At 38.5% G+C, this 22,624-nt stretch overlaps 1 protein-coding gene across 1 annotated transcript in view; it reads left to right on the forward strand.

Annotated features, from left to right (window-relative positions):
- Nucleotides 1-22,408, forward strand: part of CATSPERE (catsper channel auxiliary subunit epsilon) — a 134,807-nt gene extending 112,399 nt beyond the window's left edge. The window contains exons 14-16 of the mRNA XM_075542684.1: nucleotides 445-602; nucleotides 16,069-16,122; nucleotides 22,255-22,408. Coding sequence (XP_075398799.1) covers nucleotides 445-602; nucleotides 16,069-16,122; nucleotides 22,255-22,408 — 366 coding nt within the window. The remainder of the gene's footprint in view (nucleotides 1-444; nucleotides 603-16,068; nucleotides 16,123-22,254) is intronic.
- Nucleotides 22,409-22,624: the final 216 nt, after the last annotated feature.

A 22,624-nucleotide genomic window follows, 5' to 3' on the forward strand; every position in this document is an offset into this window, starting at 1 on the left:
ATTCCACTTGAATCGGTTGATTACATTGTGTTATACAGTATCATGGGGAATTACTACACCTTAACTGCTAAACCACTGAGAATCTTGGACAAGGCAAGTTGAAACAAAGTCTAACTATCACAATTGTCTTTGCCCTGTCTAAGGCTTAATAGAGTATGATTGGATCTGGGATCTTTGTTTCCCCTAGCATCACTCTCAACTCATTAGCTTATTATTGTTTACAAATACAAAGCAAACAAAAAGGAATAGCTTTTACTAAACTACACTTTTCAGCAAATTTTAAATTTACTTAACTCCTAAAATTGCTATAAAGCACTGAAATGGTACTCTAAAAGGGAATAGCCATTACATTTGTAATTTGGCAAGAAAAGTATAGGCGAGCATAATTTTGCATGTTAAAATAAGAACATAACCTTGAGGAATTTTTATTTATTTCCTATTCAGAATTATAAGCATTGTTTTTCTCATGCTGTTGGAAAACCAGGAGACTTGAATCAACCATATGAAATAATTAACGGCTCTAATAATAACTATATAATTTGGCCATTGGACCATTCTGGAATATATGTATTTTGTGCAAAGATCCTGGATCCAAACTACAGGTGAATATAGAAATTTATTTTCATAATATATACTCACTTTATTATATATAGTATTAGTCCTCAAAATTAATTTTGTTCTTAATTTAATTTGATGCCACCCAGCTAACCAATTGTTGTTACTCCTTTTACTTAAATATATATATGCTTTGTAATGGTCATATTATATAAACATTCTATGGGGATGAGAGATAATATTTTACATTGAACATTAATTAAATAAATTAATTCTCCATTACATTCTGAGTACATACTAAGATGATTGTCATGCTAGATACAGATATAAGACAAACTAAGACTTTGAACTACATAAAATTAAGCTGGGAAGAGAAAAAAGTATAGGGGGATATATATAAACAAAGCGAGTCTAAATCAGAGCAATCTGGGCAAGGTTTTTCTCAAAAGCAATCATGTGTTTTATTGATGGAAAGAGCCCTGGTGGTGGTGTGGTTTAAACATTGGACTCTTAACCACAGGTCAACAGTTTAAACATGTTAGATCTCTGCAGAAGAAGGTGAGTCTTTTTCTCCCTCAAAGATTTAGTCTCAAATGGGTGCATAAGCAAACGTGGTGAAGAAAGCTGATGGTGCCCAGCTATGAAAAGACATAGCCTCTGGGGACTAAAAGGCTTGAAGGTGAGCAAGCAGCCATCTAGCTCAGAAGCAACAAAGCCCACATGGAAGAAGCACACCAGCCTGTGTGATCACAAGGTGCCGAAGGGATCAGGTATAAGGCATTATCAGGGGGAAAAAAATCTTACCATAGTGAATGAGGAGGGGAGTACGGACTGGAGACCAAAAGCTGATTTTTAGGCCACTGGACATCCCCTTACAGAAGGGTCTCTGGGAGGAGATGAGCCAGTCAGGGTGCAATGTATCAATGAAGAAACATACAACTTTCCTATAGTTCCTAAATCCTTCCTCTTCCCCCACTATCATGATCCCAATTCTATCTTACAAATATGGCTAGACCAGAGGATGTTCACTGGTGCAGATAGGAACTAGAAACAGGGAATCCAGGGTGAATGATCCCTTCAGGACCAGGGGTGTGAGTGGCAATGCTGGGAGAGAGGGGAGAGGGTGGGTTGGAAAGAGGAAAGCAATTACAAGGATCTACATGTGACCCCCTCCCTGGGGGACAAACAACAGAAAAGTGGGTGAAGGGAGACATCAGACAGGGAAACATATGACAAAATAATAACATAAATTATCAAGGGATGGGGGAGCAGGAATGAAGGGGGGAAAATGAGGAGCTGATGCCAGGGGCTTAGGTGGAGAGCAAATGTTTTAAGAATGATGAGGGCAATGAATGTACACATGTGCTTTACACAATTGATGTATGTATGGATTGTGATAAGAGTTGCATGAGCCCCTAATAAAACGACTTGAAAAATAAATTAATTAAATTTAAAAAAAGATTTAGTCTCAGAAACCTTAGATAGGGATTCTATGACTTAAAATTGAATTAATGGCAGTGGGCACAGTAGTAATTAAAATATGGGAATGATTTAAGTGTTGACAAGTACAAAAAATTTTCTGAAGAACATGAATCATCAGTAGAATTTACATTGCCAGAGGAAATACACTTCAAGTAAAAGAGTAAAAGAAATAACTACACTAACAGTGACATGGAGCTCAATATTAGCATATTGTCAATGGCTTGTGGAATCAAGATTGTTGTTAGTTTCCACTGAGTATATTCTGATTCATAGATAATCCTACGGGCTAAAGTAGAAATGCCTCAACAGGTTTTCAAAGCTGTACATCTTTATGAAACAGATGGCCATATCTTTTTTCCATGGTGTAGCAGGTAGGTTTGAATCCCCAACCTTTGGGTTAGCCACTGTAACTGCTGTGCCACCAGGACTCCTAGAGTCAGAATTAAAATAAAACAAAACCCATGGCCATTGCGTCAGTTTTGACTCATAGTGACTCAATCTCAGGTTGCCAAGATTGTAAATCTTTAAGGGAGAATAAAGACTAAGTTTGCCCTATCACAGCAGCAAGTGAGTTTGAACTGCTGGCCTTGTGGTTGCAACCCAATGTCCCCAGGGCTCAGGAAGGTGGGTAGAAAATACCATGCATGGGAAAAGTAGAACACTGGGAGAGAAATTAAACAATGTATAATGTTCGAGTAAGAGGCAAAAGAATTTGAAATGTTTGAGAGGGTTCTTCTGTATTTTGGTTACGGGAATGTTAGGAAAATGCATCCGAGAAAACTGGCATAAAGGAAAATAAACACATCACACAGATAAATGAAAATAGCAAAATTATCAAAGCCAGAGGTCAAGGGGGAAGAATGGGGAAAAAGAGGGGGGGAAAAATCTAGTAACCTGTATCGGGGAATAAAGAATACAGGCTACTGATCTATTGGGTTAAGTAAAGGAAAGAAAACAATCAATATGGTTTCACGTTTTCCATAATAGGTGATTAAAGTAATGGGACTTCCTTTGACAAAATAGATATGGAGCCATTTTTCTTTGGAAGTTTCTTTATTATCAACACTTTTGTTGATATGGTTATCTTTTCTTTTTTTTTTTTAATTTTAACAATTTATTGGGGCTCATACAATTCTTTTCACAGTTCATATATATACATACATCAATTGTATAAAGCACATCTGTACAGTCTTTGCCCTAATCATTTTTTTCTCTTTTCTTCTTTTACATTTTATTAGGAACTCATACAACTCTTACCACAATCCATACATATACATACATCAATTGTATAAAGCACATCCATACATTCCCTGCCCCAATCATTCTCAAGGCATTTGCTCTCCACTTAAGCCCCTTGCATCAGGTCCTCTTTTTTTTTCCCCTCCTCCCTCCCCATTCCCCCCTCCCTCATATGCCCTTGGTAATTTATACATCGTTGTTTTGTCATATCTTGCCCTATCCGGAGTCTCCCTTCCCCCCTTCTCTGCTGTCCCTCTCCCAGGGAAGAGGTCACATGTGGATCCTTGTAATCAGTTCCCCCTTTCCAACCCACTCACCCTCCACTCTCCCAGCATCGTCCCTCACACCCTTGGTCCTGAAGGTATCATCCACCCTGGATTCCCTGTACCTCCAACCCTCATATGCACCAGTGTACAGCCTCTGTCCTATCCAGCCCTGCAAGGTAGAATTCGGATCATGGTAGTTGGGGGGAGGAAGCATCCAGGATCCGGGGGAAAGCTGTGTTCTTCATTGATACTACCTCACACCCTAATTAACCCATCTCCTCTCCTAAACCCCTCTATGAGGGGATCTCCATTGGTCGACACTTGGGCCTTGGTTTTCCACTCTGCACTTCCCCCTTCATTTAATATGATATATATATACATATATATATACATACATATATACATATACACACATATACACATACATACACACACTTATATCTTTTTTTTTTTTTTGCATGATGCCTTATACCTGGTCCCTTGGGCACCTCGTGATCGCACTGGCTGGTGTGCTTCTTCCATGTGGGCTTATTTGCTTCTGAGCTAGATGGCCGCTTGTTCACCTTCAAGCCTTTAAGACCCCAGACACTATCTCTTTTGATAGCCGGGCACCATCAGCTTTCTTCACCACATTTGCTTATGCACCCATTTGTCTTCAGCGATCCTATCATGGAGGTGTGCAGTCAATGATATGATTTTTTGTTCTTTGATGCCTGGTAACTGATCCCTTTGGGACCACTCGCTCACTCAGGCTGGTGTGTTCTTCCATGTGGACTTTGTTGCTTCTGAGCTAGATGGCCGCTTGTTTATCTTCAAGCCTTTAAGACCCCAGTCACTATCTCTTTTGATAGCCGGGCACCATCAGCTTTCTTCACCACATTTACTTGTTCACACACTTTGGCTCCAGCCGTTGTGTCGGGAGAGTGAGCATCATAGAGTTCCAATTTAATAAAAGAAGGTATTCATGCATTGAGGGAGTGTTTGAGTAGAGGCCCAAGGTCCTTCCGCCACCTTAATACTTGACCTATAAATATAGACACATAGATCTATTTCCTCATCCTCCTATATATATTTGCATGTACATGTCTTTGTCTAGACCTCCATGAATGCCCTTTGACTCCTAGCTCTTTCCTCCAGCTCCCTTGACTTTCCTCCTGCCCTACTACCATGCTTCATCGCCACCTGGGCTAGAGTATACCTCTTCTCTAAGCAACCTTACCCTTGATCTCAGTGCTGGCAGGGGTCTCCACACGGCTGCTCCAGCACCCAGGGCTGCATCAGGGTAGGTCCATGCAGCTTCTCCTCAGGGATGTCTTGTAGGAAGTGAGCCTTGCCACCTAAAGCAGGGAACTGGCTAAGACAGCTGCATCCTGGTCTGACCATCACAAAGCAAGATACCCGAGAACTCAAAAGGCAAGGCTTACCGAGCCATTTATCTCTGCACCATTCAATTAACCCCACATGTACTTATCAGCCAGGCTGGCACAATAAACTTTAACTAAATCAGGTACCATTATAGAACCAAGGAAAATGAAGAGTGTACAAAGCAGGTGCATAAGCAAATGGGGTGAAGAAAGCTGATGGTTCCTGGCTATCAAAAGATATAGCACCTGGGGTCTCAAAGACTTGGATATAAGCTATCGGTCATCTAGCTGAGAAGCAACAAAGCCCACATGGAACAAGCACACCAGCCTAGGTGATCATGTCAATGGGATCAGGTAGCAAGCATCAAAGAACAAAAAAACCATATCATTGTGAATGAGGAGGAGTGTGGAGTGGAGGCCCAAAGCCTATCTCTAGGCAACTGGACATCCCCTTACAGAAGAGTCGGGGGAGGAGACGAGCCAGTCAGGGTGCAATATAGTAAGGATAAAACATCCAACTTTCCTCTAGTGCCTTAATGTTTCCTCCCCCCACTATCGTGATCCCAATTCTACCTTACAAATCCAGCTAGACCAAAGGATGTACACTGGTATAGATAAGAGCTGGAAACACAGGGAATTCAGGACAGATAAACCCCTCAAGACCAATAAGTAAGAGAAAAAAAAAGACCAATAAGGAGAGTAGCAATACCAGGAGGGGGAAAGGAAGGTGGGGTAGAGAGGGGAAACCAATTACAAGGATCTACATATAACCCCCTCCCTGGGGGACAGACAACAGAAAAGTGGGTGAAGGCAGTTGTTAGACAGTGCAAGACATGACAAAATAATGATAATTTATAAATTATCAAGGGCTCGCGGGGGGAAGGGGCAAGTAAGGAGGGGGAAAATGAGGAGCTGACACCTAGGGCTCAAGTAGAAAGAAAATCTTTTGAGAATGATGATGGCAACAAATGTACAAATGGATGGATTTATGGATTGTGATAAGAGTTGTATGAGCCCCCAATAAAATGACTGTTTTGAAAAGAAAAAATGAAGGGTGTGATTTCATTCATACTCTGTACTAAGGTGAGACCTTAAAGATGCCTTCAAGGAAACAAAATAAGTGGCTTGCTCTTATCCTCTACTAAGATCAGGTCTTAATACCATCCTATTCCTGTCCTCTCGTAGAAAATGCCCTCCAACATGTGACCAAAACCATAGGTATATAAAGTCCAGAATTATAATAGATTATATAAAGAATCATGACTAGAAGGGCCATATTAATTGACGATCACTCATGTACCCCTGTTGTAGATACACAATCTGTTGTCATTTTTAGGCTTAGGAGTGAAAAGGTGGAGTTTAGCCTGTCAATCAGGTCGCAGCATTATGACCTCATTCAGAGGCACTAAGGAGATAAATAGTTCACTGGAGGCGAGACACAGATACTCTCCCCGCAAGACATTCCTGTTGACAAGACACATGGAGCTATGCTAGAGCCCTGCAGCTGGAGGAGCCATGTGGAGACCGCTGCTGTCGTTAAGATGCTTGCACTGTCACTGGATCCACAAGACTTTCCACCCACTGGCCTGTGATCTTCCTGCATTCAGCATCATAGCATGTGCTTCATGAGTCTGAAGAAGAATTTATAGATTGACATCGGACATATGGGCTAATATTTGACTTACAGACGATCTGGACTGGCATGTTTTCTCAATATTCAATTTCTCTTTTCTATAAAGCTCTTTTGTATATACATCTGAGTGTCTCCCTGGATCTGTTTCTCTAGTATACCCAGACTAACACAACCCCAATAAGAATGAATTTTTTTTAATGAGATAACCTTTTAAAAATCAAGTTTATAACACTGTTGATAACTGGATAGTAGCTGTAATAGCAAAAGAAGAAAATGTTGTTGTTTTTAAGTATCAATATTAGAATAAGAAGTGATTGTTTAAACTTAAAATAATCAAAGTAATTTAAAACTCAATATAAACCATAAATAGATAAATGTTAACTCTTTGATTTAGAATATTAAACCATTTCCAGAAAATGAAATGGAAAACAGATGTAAATCATAAGAATATTTTAGAAACTCAATGAAACCCAAACAGGATACACTGCAGGAAAAAATAACCAAGACATATCACTATGAAATTGTCCAAAACCTAAGATAAAGAAAGCAACTTGCGAAAATTAAAAGTTATCTACAATGGAGAACCAATATGAGTATGGTCTCATTTCTCAGCAGAAAGCATGCAGCCAAGGGAGCAATATAAAACTCTTATGGGAGAAGAGGAAGAACAAGAAGAAAAAACAAGAATTATATAGCAAGAAAAAATTTTCCTTGAGTGCAATGGCAAAATTAAGAAAAAAAGAAATTAAAATAAAAAGAAATTAAAGGAATCTGTGAAACCCTGACCAATTTTGTGAGTAATGATACAGAGAATTCTTGAGAAAGAGAAACAATGGTCGATACTAAGCTGAGATTAAGAGACATGGCAATGTCATCAAAAAAAAAAAAACCTCAAGTCCAGACATATCTAAAATAAACCTACCAGACTGAAAATAGGGAACTGGTGATATCAGTTTGTATATGAGGATAGACACAAAGAAAAAAAAAAGAGGTATTGTGATAAGAGTTGTATGAGCCCCTAATAAAATGTTTTAAAAAAATGATTAGGGCAAAGAATGTACAGATGTGCTTTATACAATTGATGTATGTATATGTGTGGATTGTGATAAGAGTTGTATGAGCCCCTAATAAAATGTTTTTTAAAAAAAAGAAGAAGAAAGTAGGAGACATCTCCAAAAAAAGATGTACGGCCTTGAAAACTCAAAGGGGCAGTTCTATTCTAGGGTCACCATGCATTGAAATCAATTTGATGGCAGTGAGTTTGGTTTGTTTGACCACACAATTTATAATCTCTTTAGAACAATAAACATGAATTCAACCATCAAAAAAAGAGGTAATAATAATGTAGTTACATACCTCATACTAGAAAGGAAGTCAAGAGAATTTCAAGATGGAACAGACTGTCTTAAACTTAGGAAGAAACTAACAAACTAAAGATTAACCTAAAAGAAAATACATCTTCTCATCCAAATAAAAAGGAGTAAAATCATAAAGATTTAGTAAATACTATATCAACAGCAATAAAAGAAACAAGAATACCCACAAACAAAATTAACTCAGCAAAGAAAATTATGAACAACCAAATTACGTAGAACCACACACCAGCAGTTCCAAAGGAGGAGCCCTTGATACCAAGGGGTCAACTAGAATGTAAATGTTTAGAAAATCATGATGGCTACATATGTGCAAATATGCTTGATACAATTGTTATAAGAACCCCCAATCAAATTATCTTTAAAAATGAAAATAAATACATATCAGTAATTACACTGGATGTAAATAAATTAAATAACCAATCTAGAGACAAAAATTAGGGTGAAAAAGAAAACAATTCATCGATATTCTGTCCACAAGAGACACATTTTAACATAAAGACAAAAAAAGACAAAAATAAAGAAACTAAAAATCAAAGGATGGAAAATATACATCAAGCTAACAGAAATTTTGAAGAAAAGAAAAATAAGAACAAGGAAGAAAATATTCTAGACTTGAATGTGATGATAATTTTACAACTTTTTAGATATAGTTGAATTGTATTACATGTGGATGAAATGCTAATAAAACTTTTAAAAATCAGGAGTGGCAATCTTAATTTCCGATAAAATACAATTCAAGGCAAAAACCAGCATAAGAGTCAGTAAAGGAAACCATGTACTGATTAAATGGTCACGTGACACAGAAGAGACAGTCATAATAAATACCTGTGATCTCAATAAAAGAATTTCACAATACATATACCAAAATTTTTCCACAGAGACCTCTCCATTTTGAGAGCCCTCTCATAGATATCCCCAACTCTAACAGCACAAATGGCTATGAAAACAGTCAAACTCAGTGCACACACATACGCTCACAGAAAAGTGGGCACAAACAAGTAAACAACACCCAGATCGAAAAATTTTTTTAGTGACAAAAACCCTAGAACTCCAAGAAAAATAATTCAGAAGAATGATGTTCAGATACTTTCAATAGATGGAGAAATTTTAACAAAACAGGAAAATAGAAAAACTACACACCCTATTCTCAATAGAAATCTGAAAATTAATACTGATAGGAAAATTAGACAACACCAGAGTAGTAGAACTGAGGAACTGGAAAGCCAAATTAGTGAGTTTGAAACAAATCTCTCGACTCCAATATCGGAGTGCACCAATCAAGTAAAAGAGCACAGGAGTCTGAAGAAAGCCTAAGGATTATATGGGACCATTTTTTTAACGTTTTATTAGGGGCTCATACAACTCTTATCAATCCATATATACATCAATTGTGTAAAGCACATCTGTATATTCATTGCCCTGATCATTTTTCAAAGCATTTGCTCTCCACTTAAGCCCTTGGCATCAGGTCCTCTTTTTTTTCCCCTCCTTCCCCACTCCCCATCCCTCTTGAGGCCTTGATAATTTATAAATTATCATTTTGTCATATCTTGCCCTGTCCGACATCTCCCTTCTCCCCCTTTCCTGTTGTCCATCTCCCAGGGAGGAGGTCACATGTGGATCCTTGTAATCGGTTCTCTCTTTCCAACCCACTCTCCCTTTACCCTCCCAGTATCACCACTCACACCACTGGTGCTAAAGGTATCATCTGCCCTGGATTCTCTGTGCCTCTAGCTCCTATCTGCACCAGTGTACATCCTCTAGTCTAGCCAGACTTGCAAGGTAAAATTCAGATCATGAGAGTCGGCGGGAGGCGGGGGGAGCATTTAGGAATTAGAGGAAAGCTGTATTCTTCATCGGTGCTACATTTCACCCTGACTGATTCATCTCCTCCCCTTAGACCCCTTTGCAAGGGGATCTCCAGTGGCCGACAAATGGGCTTTGGGTCTCCACTCTGCACTTCCCCCTTCATTCACTATGGTAAGATTTTTTTGTTCTGATGATGCCTTATACCTGATCCCGTCGACACCTTGTGATCGCACAGGGTGGTGTGCTTCTTCCCTGTGAGCTTTATTGCTTCTAAGCTAGATGGCTACTTGTTAACCTTCAAGCCTTTAAGACCCCAGACACTATCTCTTTTGATAGCCGGGCACCATCAGCTTTCTTTGCCACATTTGCTTATTCACCTGCTTTGTCTTCAGCGGTTATGTCGGCGGGGGGGGGGGGGGGAGTGAGCATCATAGAATGCTAATTTAATAGAAGAAAGTATTCTTGCATTGAGGGAGTACTTGAGTGGAGGCCCAATATCCTTCTGCCACCTTAATACTAAACCTATAAATATAGGCACATAGGTCTATTTCCCCATCCTCATATATATTTGCATATGTATATGTCTTTGTCTAGACTTCTATAAATGCCCTGTGTCGCTATATGGGACCTTTCAAGAGGAACATCTCACTTGGATCCCAACTAGCATAAAACAAACCACACACAAAAAAAAAAAAAACAGAGAAAATTGTACAAGAAATCCTGGGAGAATACTTCCCTAACTGCATAAAAGTTGAAAATAACCAAGAAGCTGAAAGGATCCAAAAGAAGACAAACTCCAAAGGAAAGCTGTCACAATATGTTGTAGTCAAAATTTCCAATATCAAGGGCAAGGAGGAATCCTGAGAGCAACTGGGAAAAAGAACAATCACCTACAAAGGAAACTAAATAAGAATAAACTGGTTTTTCCAGAAAAATCTACACAAGCAAGAAGAAAATGGAAAAAATAAAACAGAAAAAAAAAAAAAAATCCTGCTAATCAAGAATCTTATATCCAGCAAAATTATCCCTCAATAAAGAGGGAGAAATTAGAGTTTCCAGATACGTAGAAACTAAAGGAACTGGTGAAAACAGACCAGCATTATGAAAAACCACATAAGAGGAGAACTCTAGTCAGATTACAACAGACAATCCTGAGAGCAACATTCAAGACATTCAGAAATCAACACATAAAAAACAGTCTTGAAAACAGCAACCAACTCACACTTATCAAAATTGACACTGAATGTCAATGCATTAAACATGCCAGACAAGAAACAGAGAGTAGTAGATTGTGTAATAAAATGAGACCCATCGATATGCTCCTTACAAGAAACACGCCTTATACACAAAGACAAAAACAGACTAAGCACCAGGTTAGAAAAGAATATCAAACTAATGGCAACCAAAAAAGCAGGAGTGTCAATAGTACTCTCCAAGAAAATGCACTTCAAGGCGAAATCCAAAAAGAGAGACAAAGAAAGGTACTACATAATGATTCCAAAGGTCAGTAGAATGAGCACACATAACCATAAGAAACATGTACACACCCAATGAAGGAACATGGAAATATGGTCATCCAACTCTTACAAAGCTGCAGAGAGAAGCAGACTATACCACTACTCTTGAAAAATCTTTGGGAAAACAATTCAGTAAAGACACAGAAGAACCAAACAACACGATTAATCAACTTGACCTCCTCGATATATACAGAGCACTCATCCCAACAACAGCATAGAATACACTTATCCAGTACATATGGAATATATTCTAGAATAAACCATCTGTTAGGACACAAAGTAAGTTTTAATAATTTTTAAAACATTTAGATTTTACAATTCATTTTCTCAGACTATATGTTATGAAATTGGAAAACAGCAATAGGAAGAGCAAAACAAAATCTCAGATACATGGAAACTAAATCACATACTGCTTTAAAGGTACTGGGTAATTGATGAAATGAGGAATTAACTTTTAAAATCCTTTTAAATACATGAAAATTAAAACACAATATAGCAAAACCTTTTGGACACGGCAAAAGCATACTCATGAGTGTGGCTCCATATTGCTTGTCAACAGGAATGTAAAGAGAGAGAGTGTGTGTGTCCCATCTCCAGGGGGGAAGAGAGACATCACGTAGTGACCTGACAAGCTAGACTCCACCCCTTCATTCTTATTTATCAAGTTGACATGAAATTGTGTAGCTACCACAGGAGGTGAGGGGGCTGAGGAGACTCATACTTCTGCAAGAAGGGGAGCATCTGGTCTCCTTGGACTGCACAATGGGCGAAAAAGAGAATCACCATCAACATTAGCCATTGGCCCACTCCTGTGAGGCTAAGGTCAGACATGCCGTCGCCCTCCTGCTATCTTTAACAATTCTGATACCAACCATCCCTCCCAAAGCATGCTCGCCTTCTCTGCTGGGTTCAAAGTCATCGCAATTGACACACAGAACTCACCGATCATGCTTATGATCACACAGTTTATTAGGGAAGTTAACACATTAAAAATGTTCAGGATACAGTCTGGATAGCCTTGGGTCAGGATAGCTTCTTCTCTACTGCGCCCATAGGCAGCCTTCTCTTCCTTGGCCCTTTAGCGTAGGCTGGTCCTGTTTGGATAATGTTACAAAGCTCTTTTAGCACTGCTAAAATGTGCACAGAAAGCACTCCACGCCACCATAAGCCTCACCCCAAAATGCTCAGTTCTAGCTCTTTGAGGCAGCAAATCTAGCTCACTAGTTAAATGCCTGGAGGCATTCCACTCTGAAAACAAGCATCCTGCTTTACTTGCTTAAAGGCCTGGGAAATCCACTACTCAATTTCACGGTCGCTCTTAGTTCTGCTGCCGCCACTCCTTTGATGCATCTCTGGTATCACAGCTCTCTAGGTCCTTGGATTAAGAAAGTTTAATGCACAGCTATCTCAGGAGCCAAATAGTATGTTCCACTCCTGGGCCTCCTTTCTTGGTGTTAATTACAACTATGCCCCCTACTTCTGAGATGGCGCATTTTATACCCATCAGGGTGGCAAAATTGAACAATACCCACATCAGCATTCCAAGTTTTGATAATCACAATTACTGTTAATAATCACTCACAATTGAGTCATATAAACTGTCAGCATCTTTTTTCAGCTTCTCTTACCCAAACCCATCAGGAAAAGGGGAAATAGACCTGATTTATGAAGACCATCCAAAAATAAGTAAATAAAGGTAAACTCAAGATACTTAATGCATGCCATAAGTACACTATCAAACATAAGTAAAAATGCAAAAACAGCTGCAAACAAATTAGATGACTGGGACCTGGTAAAAGTTAAACACTTAAGCACATCAAAAGATTCCATAAGCTCCCTGTTTCTCCACCATCCTGAGTGCGCTTGACTGGCATCTTCACAATGTCTTCTCATAAGATTTTCAGGATCAAGAGATTCCTGGCCAAGAAACAAAAGCAGAATTGCTCCCACTCCCCCAGTGAATTTAAATGAAAACTGGTAATAAGATCAGGTCCAATTCCAAGAGAAGACACTAGAGAAAAACCAAACCGGGTCTATGAGCAGCCACACGTGTGATGATCCTCAGTCCACACGTGTCTAGGTTCACTAGCACTCTGCCAAACTGAATTTCAGACTGTGCCACCATCTGATCAGGTGAATGTGTATTGGCAAATTCCTTGGTTTTTATGCTTCCCTCATTAAGAAATTAAAAATTAGTAAATATGTGAGGCCTTTGAAAATATGTGAGGCCTAGGGGGAAAATATTGCATTTAAGGAGTAAAAAGATAAGAAAATTTTGACAATGACATATTGAACAAAGGACTACTCTCAAACATTTATAGAAAACTTCAGCAGTTCTACAATAAAAAGACAAATCATCTAATTTTAAAATGGGCAGAGGCTATGAGCAGACATGTCACACTTCACCAAAGACATTCAGGCAGCCAAGAAACACATGAAGAAATTACTCTGATCATTAGCCATTAGAGAGAGACAAGTCAAAATAACAGTGTGATATCATTTACTGCTGACATTAATAGCAACATTTAAAAAATGAAAGGCAATAAAATGTTGGGCAAGGGTGGGAGAAACTGGAACCCTTAGACGCTGTTGGTGGGATTTAAAAACAGTACAACCACTGTGCAAAGCAGCACGGGGATTCTTAAAAGTTGCTAATAGACATACTACGTGATCCAGCAATCCCACCAGTATCCTACAAAATGAGAACCTTGACACAAACAGATACATGAACACCCATGATTCACAATAGCAAAAAAGACAAACAACCTATGCCCATCACCTGATGCATGCATAAGCAAACTAATACAGGCCCACAGTAAATTATGAAACACTCTAATGGTTACCAAGGATGGGAGACAAAGGGAGGCTAAATAACTAACTAGAAGGAAAGACATCTCTTGCTTTGTGGGACAGGGAAGACAATATACAATAAAGAGGAAATCAGCATAGGACTCATTTTAAAAGCATGTATATGTATGGATTGTGATAAGAGTTGTATGAGCCCCTAATAAAATGTAAAAAAATGATTAGGGCAAAGACTGTACAGATGTGTTTTATACAATTGATGTATGTATACATATGGACTGTGATAAGAGTTGTATGAGCCCCTAATAAAATGTTTTTCTAATTTAAAAAAATAAAAGTAGTTGGACAAAATCCAGGTATTTCAGAAATGCATGGGACAACCTCCTCCTACAACAAGAAGCTTAAATCAGAGCATTAAATAGATTATACTTGACATGGTTAAGGTTTACTGTGCCAACCTGGCCGATACACACATGTGACATTAATTGAAGGGCGGAGAGATAAATGGCTTGGTGAGCCTCGCCTTTTTTGTTCTCTAATGGTCGGACCAGTGTGCTTCAGCTGACAAGGCTCACTTCCTACAAGACATCCCTGAGGAGAAGCCACGTGGACCTACCCCGATGCAGCCCTGGGTGCTGGAGAAGCCACGTGGAGACCCCTGCCAGCGCTGAGATGCTTACACTGCCACTGGATCCAAATACTTTCTACCCACTGGCCTGTGATCCTTGCATTCGGCATCATTGTGTGTTTTGTGAGTTTGAGGAGGACTTTGTAGATCGGTGTTGGACATATAAGCTAAGTCAGACTTAAGGGCTTGAACTGAACTGGGTTGGGATACTTTCTGAAGGTACACTTACCCTATATATAAAACTCTCTTATGCATACATGGGTTTCTGTGGATTTGTTTCTCTAGTTTACCCAGACTAACACAATAGTCTTCAATGGTTATAAAATAAAAAAGGAAAGAGATTTAGTAGCGATTTCTCCAAAGAAAATATACAAATGGTCAATAAGCACATGGAAAGGTGCTCCATATCATTAGTCTTTAGGGAGATGCAATTCAAATCACAATGCTGTACTACTTCATACTCACTAGGGACTATGATCAAAACCACAAATAATAAAACGAGTTAGTGAAATTTTAGAGAAATACTCAGTAACCTTAGAAATGGTAGTGTAGCTCTACATAATCAGGGTTCCTGATATTCTCCAAGGAGGCCTGGTGGCCTAGTGGGTTACATGTTGGACTGCTAGTGGAAAGGTCAGCAGTTTGAAACCACCAGGGAGTTTGTTCCAAGGGAGAAAGATGAAGCTTTCTACTCCAATAAAGAGTTACAGTCTGGGAAACCCACAGGGAGTTGGAATTGACTCAATGGTGTTACTCCCAGGTAATGAATTTGGAATTTGGGGGAATATTGTCCATCGCCCTGCATGGGCCAGTCAGTATCAGTGAACATCATAGGCTCTAGAATCAGAAGGTCTGAGTTGGTATCTCAGCTCTGCTACTTATACCTGTGTAAGCTTTTGCCAAGTTTCTTATCTGTCTCATTTTATTCATCTTAAAGCAAGATTTCTATGAAGATTAGCTTAGATAACATAGGGAACACTTTTAACACACTTCCTGGCACATAGTAAATGCTCCATCCGTATTAATTTTTTGTAAGTGGAAATGTTCAGGAAGTATTGGTTGCTTATTATTTCTATGAATAATTATTATTGCTCCATGGTTATTATTATTAATTCAACAGCACCGTTCTTTGGTAACCACTACCAATGTGATGTAAAGCTGTGAGTAAGACAGAAAGTGGTACTGATGAGCTCAGAAATCTCAGAGTCACCTAAGTGACACAAATGGAGAAAACATCACAGCTGTTATGTAAATGTATATATCTTGGCCAACCTTGAAATTGGTACTTAAGTAAGACTAACCTTTTATTATATATGACCTCACTGTTACAATGGAGAGAGATGGGGGTTTTAGTGCATTCTGCTTAAATGTAATACTGTATTTCTAATTTTCAGCTTCTGTAACCTAACAACTATATTTGCAATAGAGACCTTTGGATTTATTTCCAGGTAAGGACTGGTGCCTAATTCGGATTTAATAAGGGAAATGTTAAAAGATATAAGTGCCAACTGAAAAGGAAAAAGACCTTTCTCCCATGTTTTTCAAAGCATAGCCCTTGGAGTGGGTCCTCACTGGAACTCTTATTACACAAAAATTATTATAAAGGGCATAATGGAAATGAGTGCTGAAAAAACGAGTATGAAATGCGCATAGCAAAGCCAGTGGCTTTTACAAATCTTTATGTGTGGGTGTGTTTTGTTTGTTTGCTATCTGTGAAGTCTGTGTTCCAAAATGACAGAACGTTGTTATTTCCTGGCACCCTAATGCCTTTGCCCTATAATTGACATTCTAAAACTTATTTGTGTCGAGTACCATGTTTCACATACACCATGTCCATGTAAATAACGCATTTGTGCATGAGCGCACATAGACTGCATGGGAAGCTAATCTGAAAGGGGCTGCATGATATGCAAAAATGGTATAATGTACATTATTTGCAGAAAAATCCAGTATCTCAGATCTCTGGGTGACACAAATAGTTAATCACTCAACTAATAGCTGGGAGGTTGGGGGTTTGAACCCACACAGATGCACCTCAAAAAGCAAGATTGACAATCTGCTTCCTGAAGGACACAGCCTTGAAAACCCTATTATTTCTTGGAAACTCTATTATTTCTATCAATAGTTATAATTGTTCATTATTATTATTACCACTATCATTGTGCCTTCGTAACTGTTTTCCTAATACACATCTCTTTCAACTTTGCCTCATGGGCAGATGTCCAAGGCTACATGTGGAAGTTGATGGAAGACAGTGGCCATGTCCTTAGATTCTAACCCTCAGTCTACTGTCATCCACCAACCATCATTCTGGTGTGTCCAGAAAATAGGCGGTAAAGGCGTTTCCCTGTACTTGACTCTTATTCCCTGGAAATCAGAGTTGTTATTGTTATTTTTTAAACTTTTAATATTAAAGTTGGGACTTTACTTTTCTGCCAAAGTGGAAAATAAACCAAAGTGGAAAAAAAAACTATTAAGATACTTTGGGCCCTACTTTAAATATTACTGAGAGCTTGACAACGGAAGATTAATTGTATGAATCTTAAAAACAAGAGTTATTTTGAACTAAATTTGAGAAACATGTATATCCTTTTATGTTTGATGTAGGTGAATATCAGAAATAGTTGTGAATTGAACCTCTAGTGACCCCATGAGACAGAGTAGAGCTTCCCCATGAGGTATTCTAGGCTACAACCTATGAGAACAGGTTTCCTGGTCTTTTCTTTTATGGAATGGCTAAAAAATAACAACCTCCCAGCCATCAAAGGTATTCTGATTCATAGGAACCAAAATCTCCATGTCCTTCATTTTCTCTTCCAATTTCTGGTAATCCCAGTCATTTCTTGGGTATCCTTTGGGATAGTAGTCAAGCATTGGGCTGCTACCCTCAAGGTTCGCTGTTCAAAACTACCAACCATGCCATGGGAGAAATATGAGGCTATGTGCTCTTGTAAAGGGTTATAGTCTGAGAAACTGACCAAAAAACAAACAACCTTATCCTTTTCCTGCGTCGTGGCTGGTGGTTTCTAACCACTGACCTTGCAGTTAGCAGCGCAACCTGTAGCTGTTTTCCAGGGAGCAGTGTCAAAGTTCAAGTCACAACACACTTTTACCAGGATGCCCTTCCCTCTCTAGCACTTGGTCCCAAATTGGTTCAGTGCCCAGCAACCTGCTTTCTTTTTGTCTACTATTGTCCAGTCCAATACTAGTAAAAATGTTACACAATAGGGTGGATTAATGAATTTCCAATACCAACACTCCCTAGAAATCTTCCTATCCCTCTTTTTTGGTTAGTTAGCCTTTGATTTGATTTTTTTAATTAAAATTTTTTAATAGTTTTATTGACACATAATCCACATGCCATACAATTCAATGGCTCAATCATATCAAGAATAGTTGTACAATAATTACCACAATCAATTTTAGAACATTTTCTTTTTTCTTGTAGTTATTATTGTTAGCTCCCCTTTTAATTATTAATCCATTTACTGTCTCTATAGATTAACCTACCCTGATTTTATATACTGAAAGACATATAAAACAAAACAAAAAAGCAACAATAACTAAATAAAACAGAGGAAAAAGCTCAATCAAAAAGAAAGTTGAAATATTTAAAACCAGGACAACTTTAACATGAGTCAAAAGGCAGATCAAATGATAATGTGCTAATTTTTAACCTAACTACATCTGCCATTATCCACTTTCCAATGCACCGTGCATGACAGCAAGGACATGCACTTTCCTGGTCTAAGATCAGAGAGGGTTCTCTGGAGTCTCAATCTGCATGTATCCCCCCTTTTAATTTTATTGGAGGCTCTTACAGCTCTTAGAACAATCCATATATCAATTGTATCAAGCACATTTGCACATATGTTGCCATCATCATTTCCAAAACATTTTCTCTCTACTTGAGCCAATGGTAACTGAGACAATTTTTAAATGGCTCAAAAGGGAGATGAAATAAGATGCTAAATTTAACCTAATTTTATCTATCATAATCATCTTTGCCCTGTTCTCTGTCTGATAACAAGACTTTTCACAAGAAACCATTAATCCAGTTACTGCCTCTATAGATTCACCCAGCCTGGATTTCATATACTGAAAAACATACTGAAACAAAGAATCAAAAAGGTTAACAACAATAACAAAATAAAATAAAGGGGGGGGAAATCCAGTTGGAAAGGAAACGGAAAATATTAAAAACTAAAACAACTTGAAAATGGGTGCCTATGGCATTATTGATCACAATTTCATACATCCTAGTACTTCGGGGTACCTCAATTCTCTGCTGCTGTTAGGTATCATCAAAGAAGTTCCAACTGAGAGTAACCCTCGGTAGAGCAGAACAAGACACTGCTGCGGAACCAGCACACACAAGTCACTGTCCAGTCCTGTGCCATGCTCACTGTGTCTGTCCACCTTGTTGAGGATCTTCCTTTTTCCCTGACCTACTACTTGACCAAGCATGATCACTTTCTCCAGGGTCTGCTCTCCCCTGATAGCATGTCCAAAGCACATAAGACAAAGTCTTACCATCCTAGCTTCTAAGAAGTATTTTGGATGTCCTTCTTCCAAGACAGATTTGTTAGTTATTCTAGAAGTCCATGATACCTCAATATTCTTTACCGACAACATAATTCAATGCACGGATTCTTCTTTCTTCCTAGCTCACTGTTCAGCTTTCACATGCATATGGCCCAAGGCTTTGGTCAAGCACACCTTAGTTCTCCAGGTGATGTCTTCCCTTTAGCACAGGTCTTTTGTGGCAGACCTGCCCAGTGCAATATCACATTCGATGTTGGGACTGCTGCTTTCCTAGGCATTGATTGCTGAATCCAAGTAAAATGAAATTCTTAACAACTTACTCATACGGCTGGGTGGAATTTTCTTTTCTTTCTTTATGTTGAGATACAACTCATGCTGAAGGCTATTGTCTCTGATCTCCAGCCGTAAGCACAAGTAAGTCTTTGTCTCTTTCAGCAAGCAAGGTTGTGTCATCTGCCTATGTTGAACCTTCCTCAGATCTGAATGCTTCATTCTTCTCTATATATTCCCCCCACCCCCAAGTATTTGCTTACCCTACACATTGAATATGTATGCTAAAGGGGTACAACATTCACCCACACCTTTCCTGATTTTAAACCACTGTGTCTCTTTTCTCTGTTCAAATTACTGTCCCTTGCCCTATGTACAGGTTCCCATAAACACAAGTTGTTCTGGAATTCCAATTATTTTGAAGGTTTTCCATAGGTTGCTGTGATCCACACAGTCAAATGCCTTTGCAAAAATATTTGTTACAAATAAACATCTTTCTGGTAATCTCACTTCTCTTGTTCTCCTCCAATCTCTCTGGTCACTCATTCTGAAATTTAACTCTTAAATAGTTAGTATTCCTTAGAATTTGCATATCAGTTCTCTCCTAGGCAATATATCAGTTCTCAGGGACCTTTAATCACATTTCACTATCTGAAACAACTATTTATCCCTGGTTCTTAACTTGTGTATCCACTGATAATGTGCATAAAATGAATATGTATGTGCATATGTGCAATCCCCTGAGACAATGGCATTTAAAACTGAAAAAGTCAAGAATAACTAATTTATATTAGTTTGAATTATGATACTGGCAAAGAATACACAAAGTATAGACTATCAAAATAACAAATAAATCTCAACTAAATCCACATGGAATAAGCACACCAGGCTTTAAAATCCAACAATAATGAATGATAAAATCCAAATTCAAAGGAGAGAATGGTATCAAAGCCTAAATTGTGAACATCCAATTTACAGAACGCTATGGAGGACAGTGGGAACCCAAACTCTATTTGCAGTGTCCCAACATGGATTAAGTATCTGGTGAGTCCCCTCTGACCACAGTGGAGGGATATGAATAACCTTACTATCAGACAGCGATTATTCTAAACTGAATTATGGCAGATGTAATTAGGTTAAAATGTAATCCCGGATCATTTGATCTCCCTTTGACCCATTTTAAATTTTTTCTAGTTTTTAATATTTCCTGCTTTTATCTTGCCAGAGAGTTTTCCCTGATTTAATATTGTTATTGGTCTTTCCTTCTTCTGAAATATAGTTGCTGGGTGTGTGTGTGTGTGTGTGTGTGTGTGTGTGTGTGTGTGTGTGTGTGCTTGTATGTTTTCCAAGAGACAAAGCCCAGGATAAGCAAATATATAAAGTAAGTGGTAACTGATGTAATAGCTTTTGGGGGAGGGGGTGGAGAGGTTGGAGGGAAATGGGGAGCAAATAATGAAGACAAGAAGGAAAGCAGTGTTCTGGAACTGATGGTAGTAATGCATATACAACTTTTTAAATGCAGCTGACAAATGTATGATATATGAATTATATCTCAATAAAACTATCTTTTAAAAAAAGAACAAACCAATCTGTTTGGAAGAAGTCCAGCCTGGACGGCAAGACTTCATTTCAGTTAAGGTCAGCAGAAAAGAGGAAGCTCCCGATAAGATGGATTGACATGGTGGCTGCAACAATGGGCTCAGCCTATGAACAATTGTGAGGATGGGGCAGGACCAGGCAGTGTTTTGTTCAGAACAGAATTAATGGCACTTCCAACAACAACAATTTATATATTAATGATTCTCAGGTCCGTAACTCAAGGCCCAATTACTCTTCTCTTTTCCACACGCTTATAATCACTTGATTGACTCTCAGATACCTCAATACGTCAAAAAAATGCACCAACTGTATTCATACATCCCCTTCAAAACTCTTACCTCTGAATTTCCTATGATCAGTGAATGATGACACCATCCTCACGTCACCTAGCCCTAAACTTGGGCGATACCCTTTATTGCTTGATATTTTTCAAACCGCATCCCTGAACAATCACATGCCCAATTCAGTCTAACTTTTAAATATATCTAACTATATATCCACATCGCTCCATTTCTTCAGCCACTACTTTAATTAATTTATCTTGCTACCTCCACACTAATGTACCACTTTTTATCCACTCTTCACCCTGCAATAAAATCATCCATCAAAAATGTTCATCTTTTCCGATGGGAATAAAAAACAAAAAAGGAAATATTTTATCATAGCTCCCTTTTACCATGCTGCTAAGCTCTGTTTTCCCTAGTTCGATATACGGCATCTTTCTTATCTGCCTTTACCTGCCTATTAGTCCTCATCTCTCACCACTTTGCCCGACCTGATCACTGTCACAGTGAATGAGTTTCAGTGCTAGAATGCCTGGGAGTGGTTTCTTTCTAGGTTTTCTCATGCTTCTATGCCTCTCTCTTTGCCTCTCTAGTACCTTGCCCCCAGACATTCTTATCCAATCAATTCCTATCCAAATCCCCATACTCAATTCAAGAGTCACCCTCCCATGGAATGTTATCCTTGCTGCTCAGCTTATGTTTCGTTCTCTCATTATATTTACCCACTATTTGATTCTCTGGCCAGCCTAAGGGTGCAAATCCTGTCTCATTAGTCTTTGTTCTCTGCCAATGGCATAGTGGCTATCGATGAATAGTTTAAGTGAATTAACAACCAATATATAAGCAATGATTTATAATCTTTTTTTCTTTTTATTTTTTCAGACCAAGTGGCTACTTGGTAGCTTCTTTTCTCTTTTTCCTAATGCTGCTATTCTTCAGTATTCTAGTTTTGAGCTACTTCCAGTATATGAAGATTTACAGAACATATATTTATGAACCATTTCACCGATCTCAAAGAAAACAAAAGAAAATGTAGGTGGGCCTAATGTTATTTTATGGATACATGTATGTAGAAGGAGTCTATATATTTATATACTTCTGTTAAGAACATGCATTTGACCAAGAAATACTCAGTACATGCTCATAGTAAATACCATCAAATTCAAGATGTGAAAAATCTTCAATGATTCAAAGAAACATATTTCTATGGTTATGAGATTAATGTGTTGCACTCCTCCTACAGGGACTCTAT

This window comes from Tenrec ecaudatus, chromosome 1 (assembly GCF_050624435.1).
Source record: "Tenrec ecaudatus isolate mTenEca1 chromosome 1, mTenEca1.hap1, whole genome shotgun sequence".
NCBI classification, from domain to species: Eukaryota; Metazoa; Chordata; class Mammalia; order Afrosoricida; family Tenrecidae; genus Tenrec; species Tenrec ecaudatus.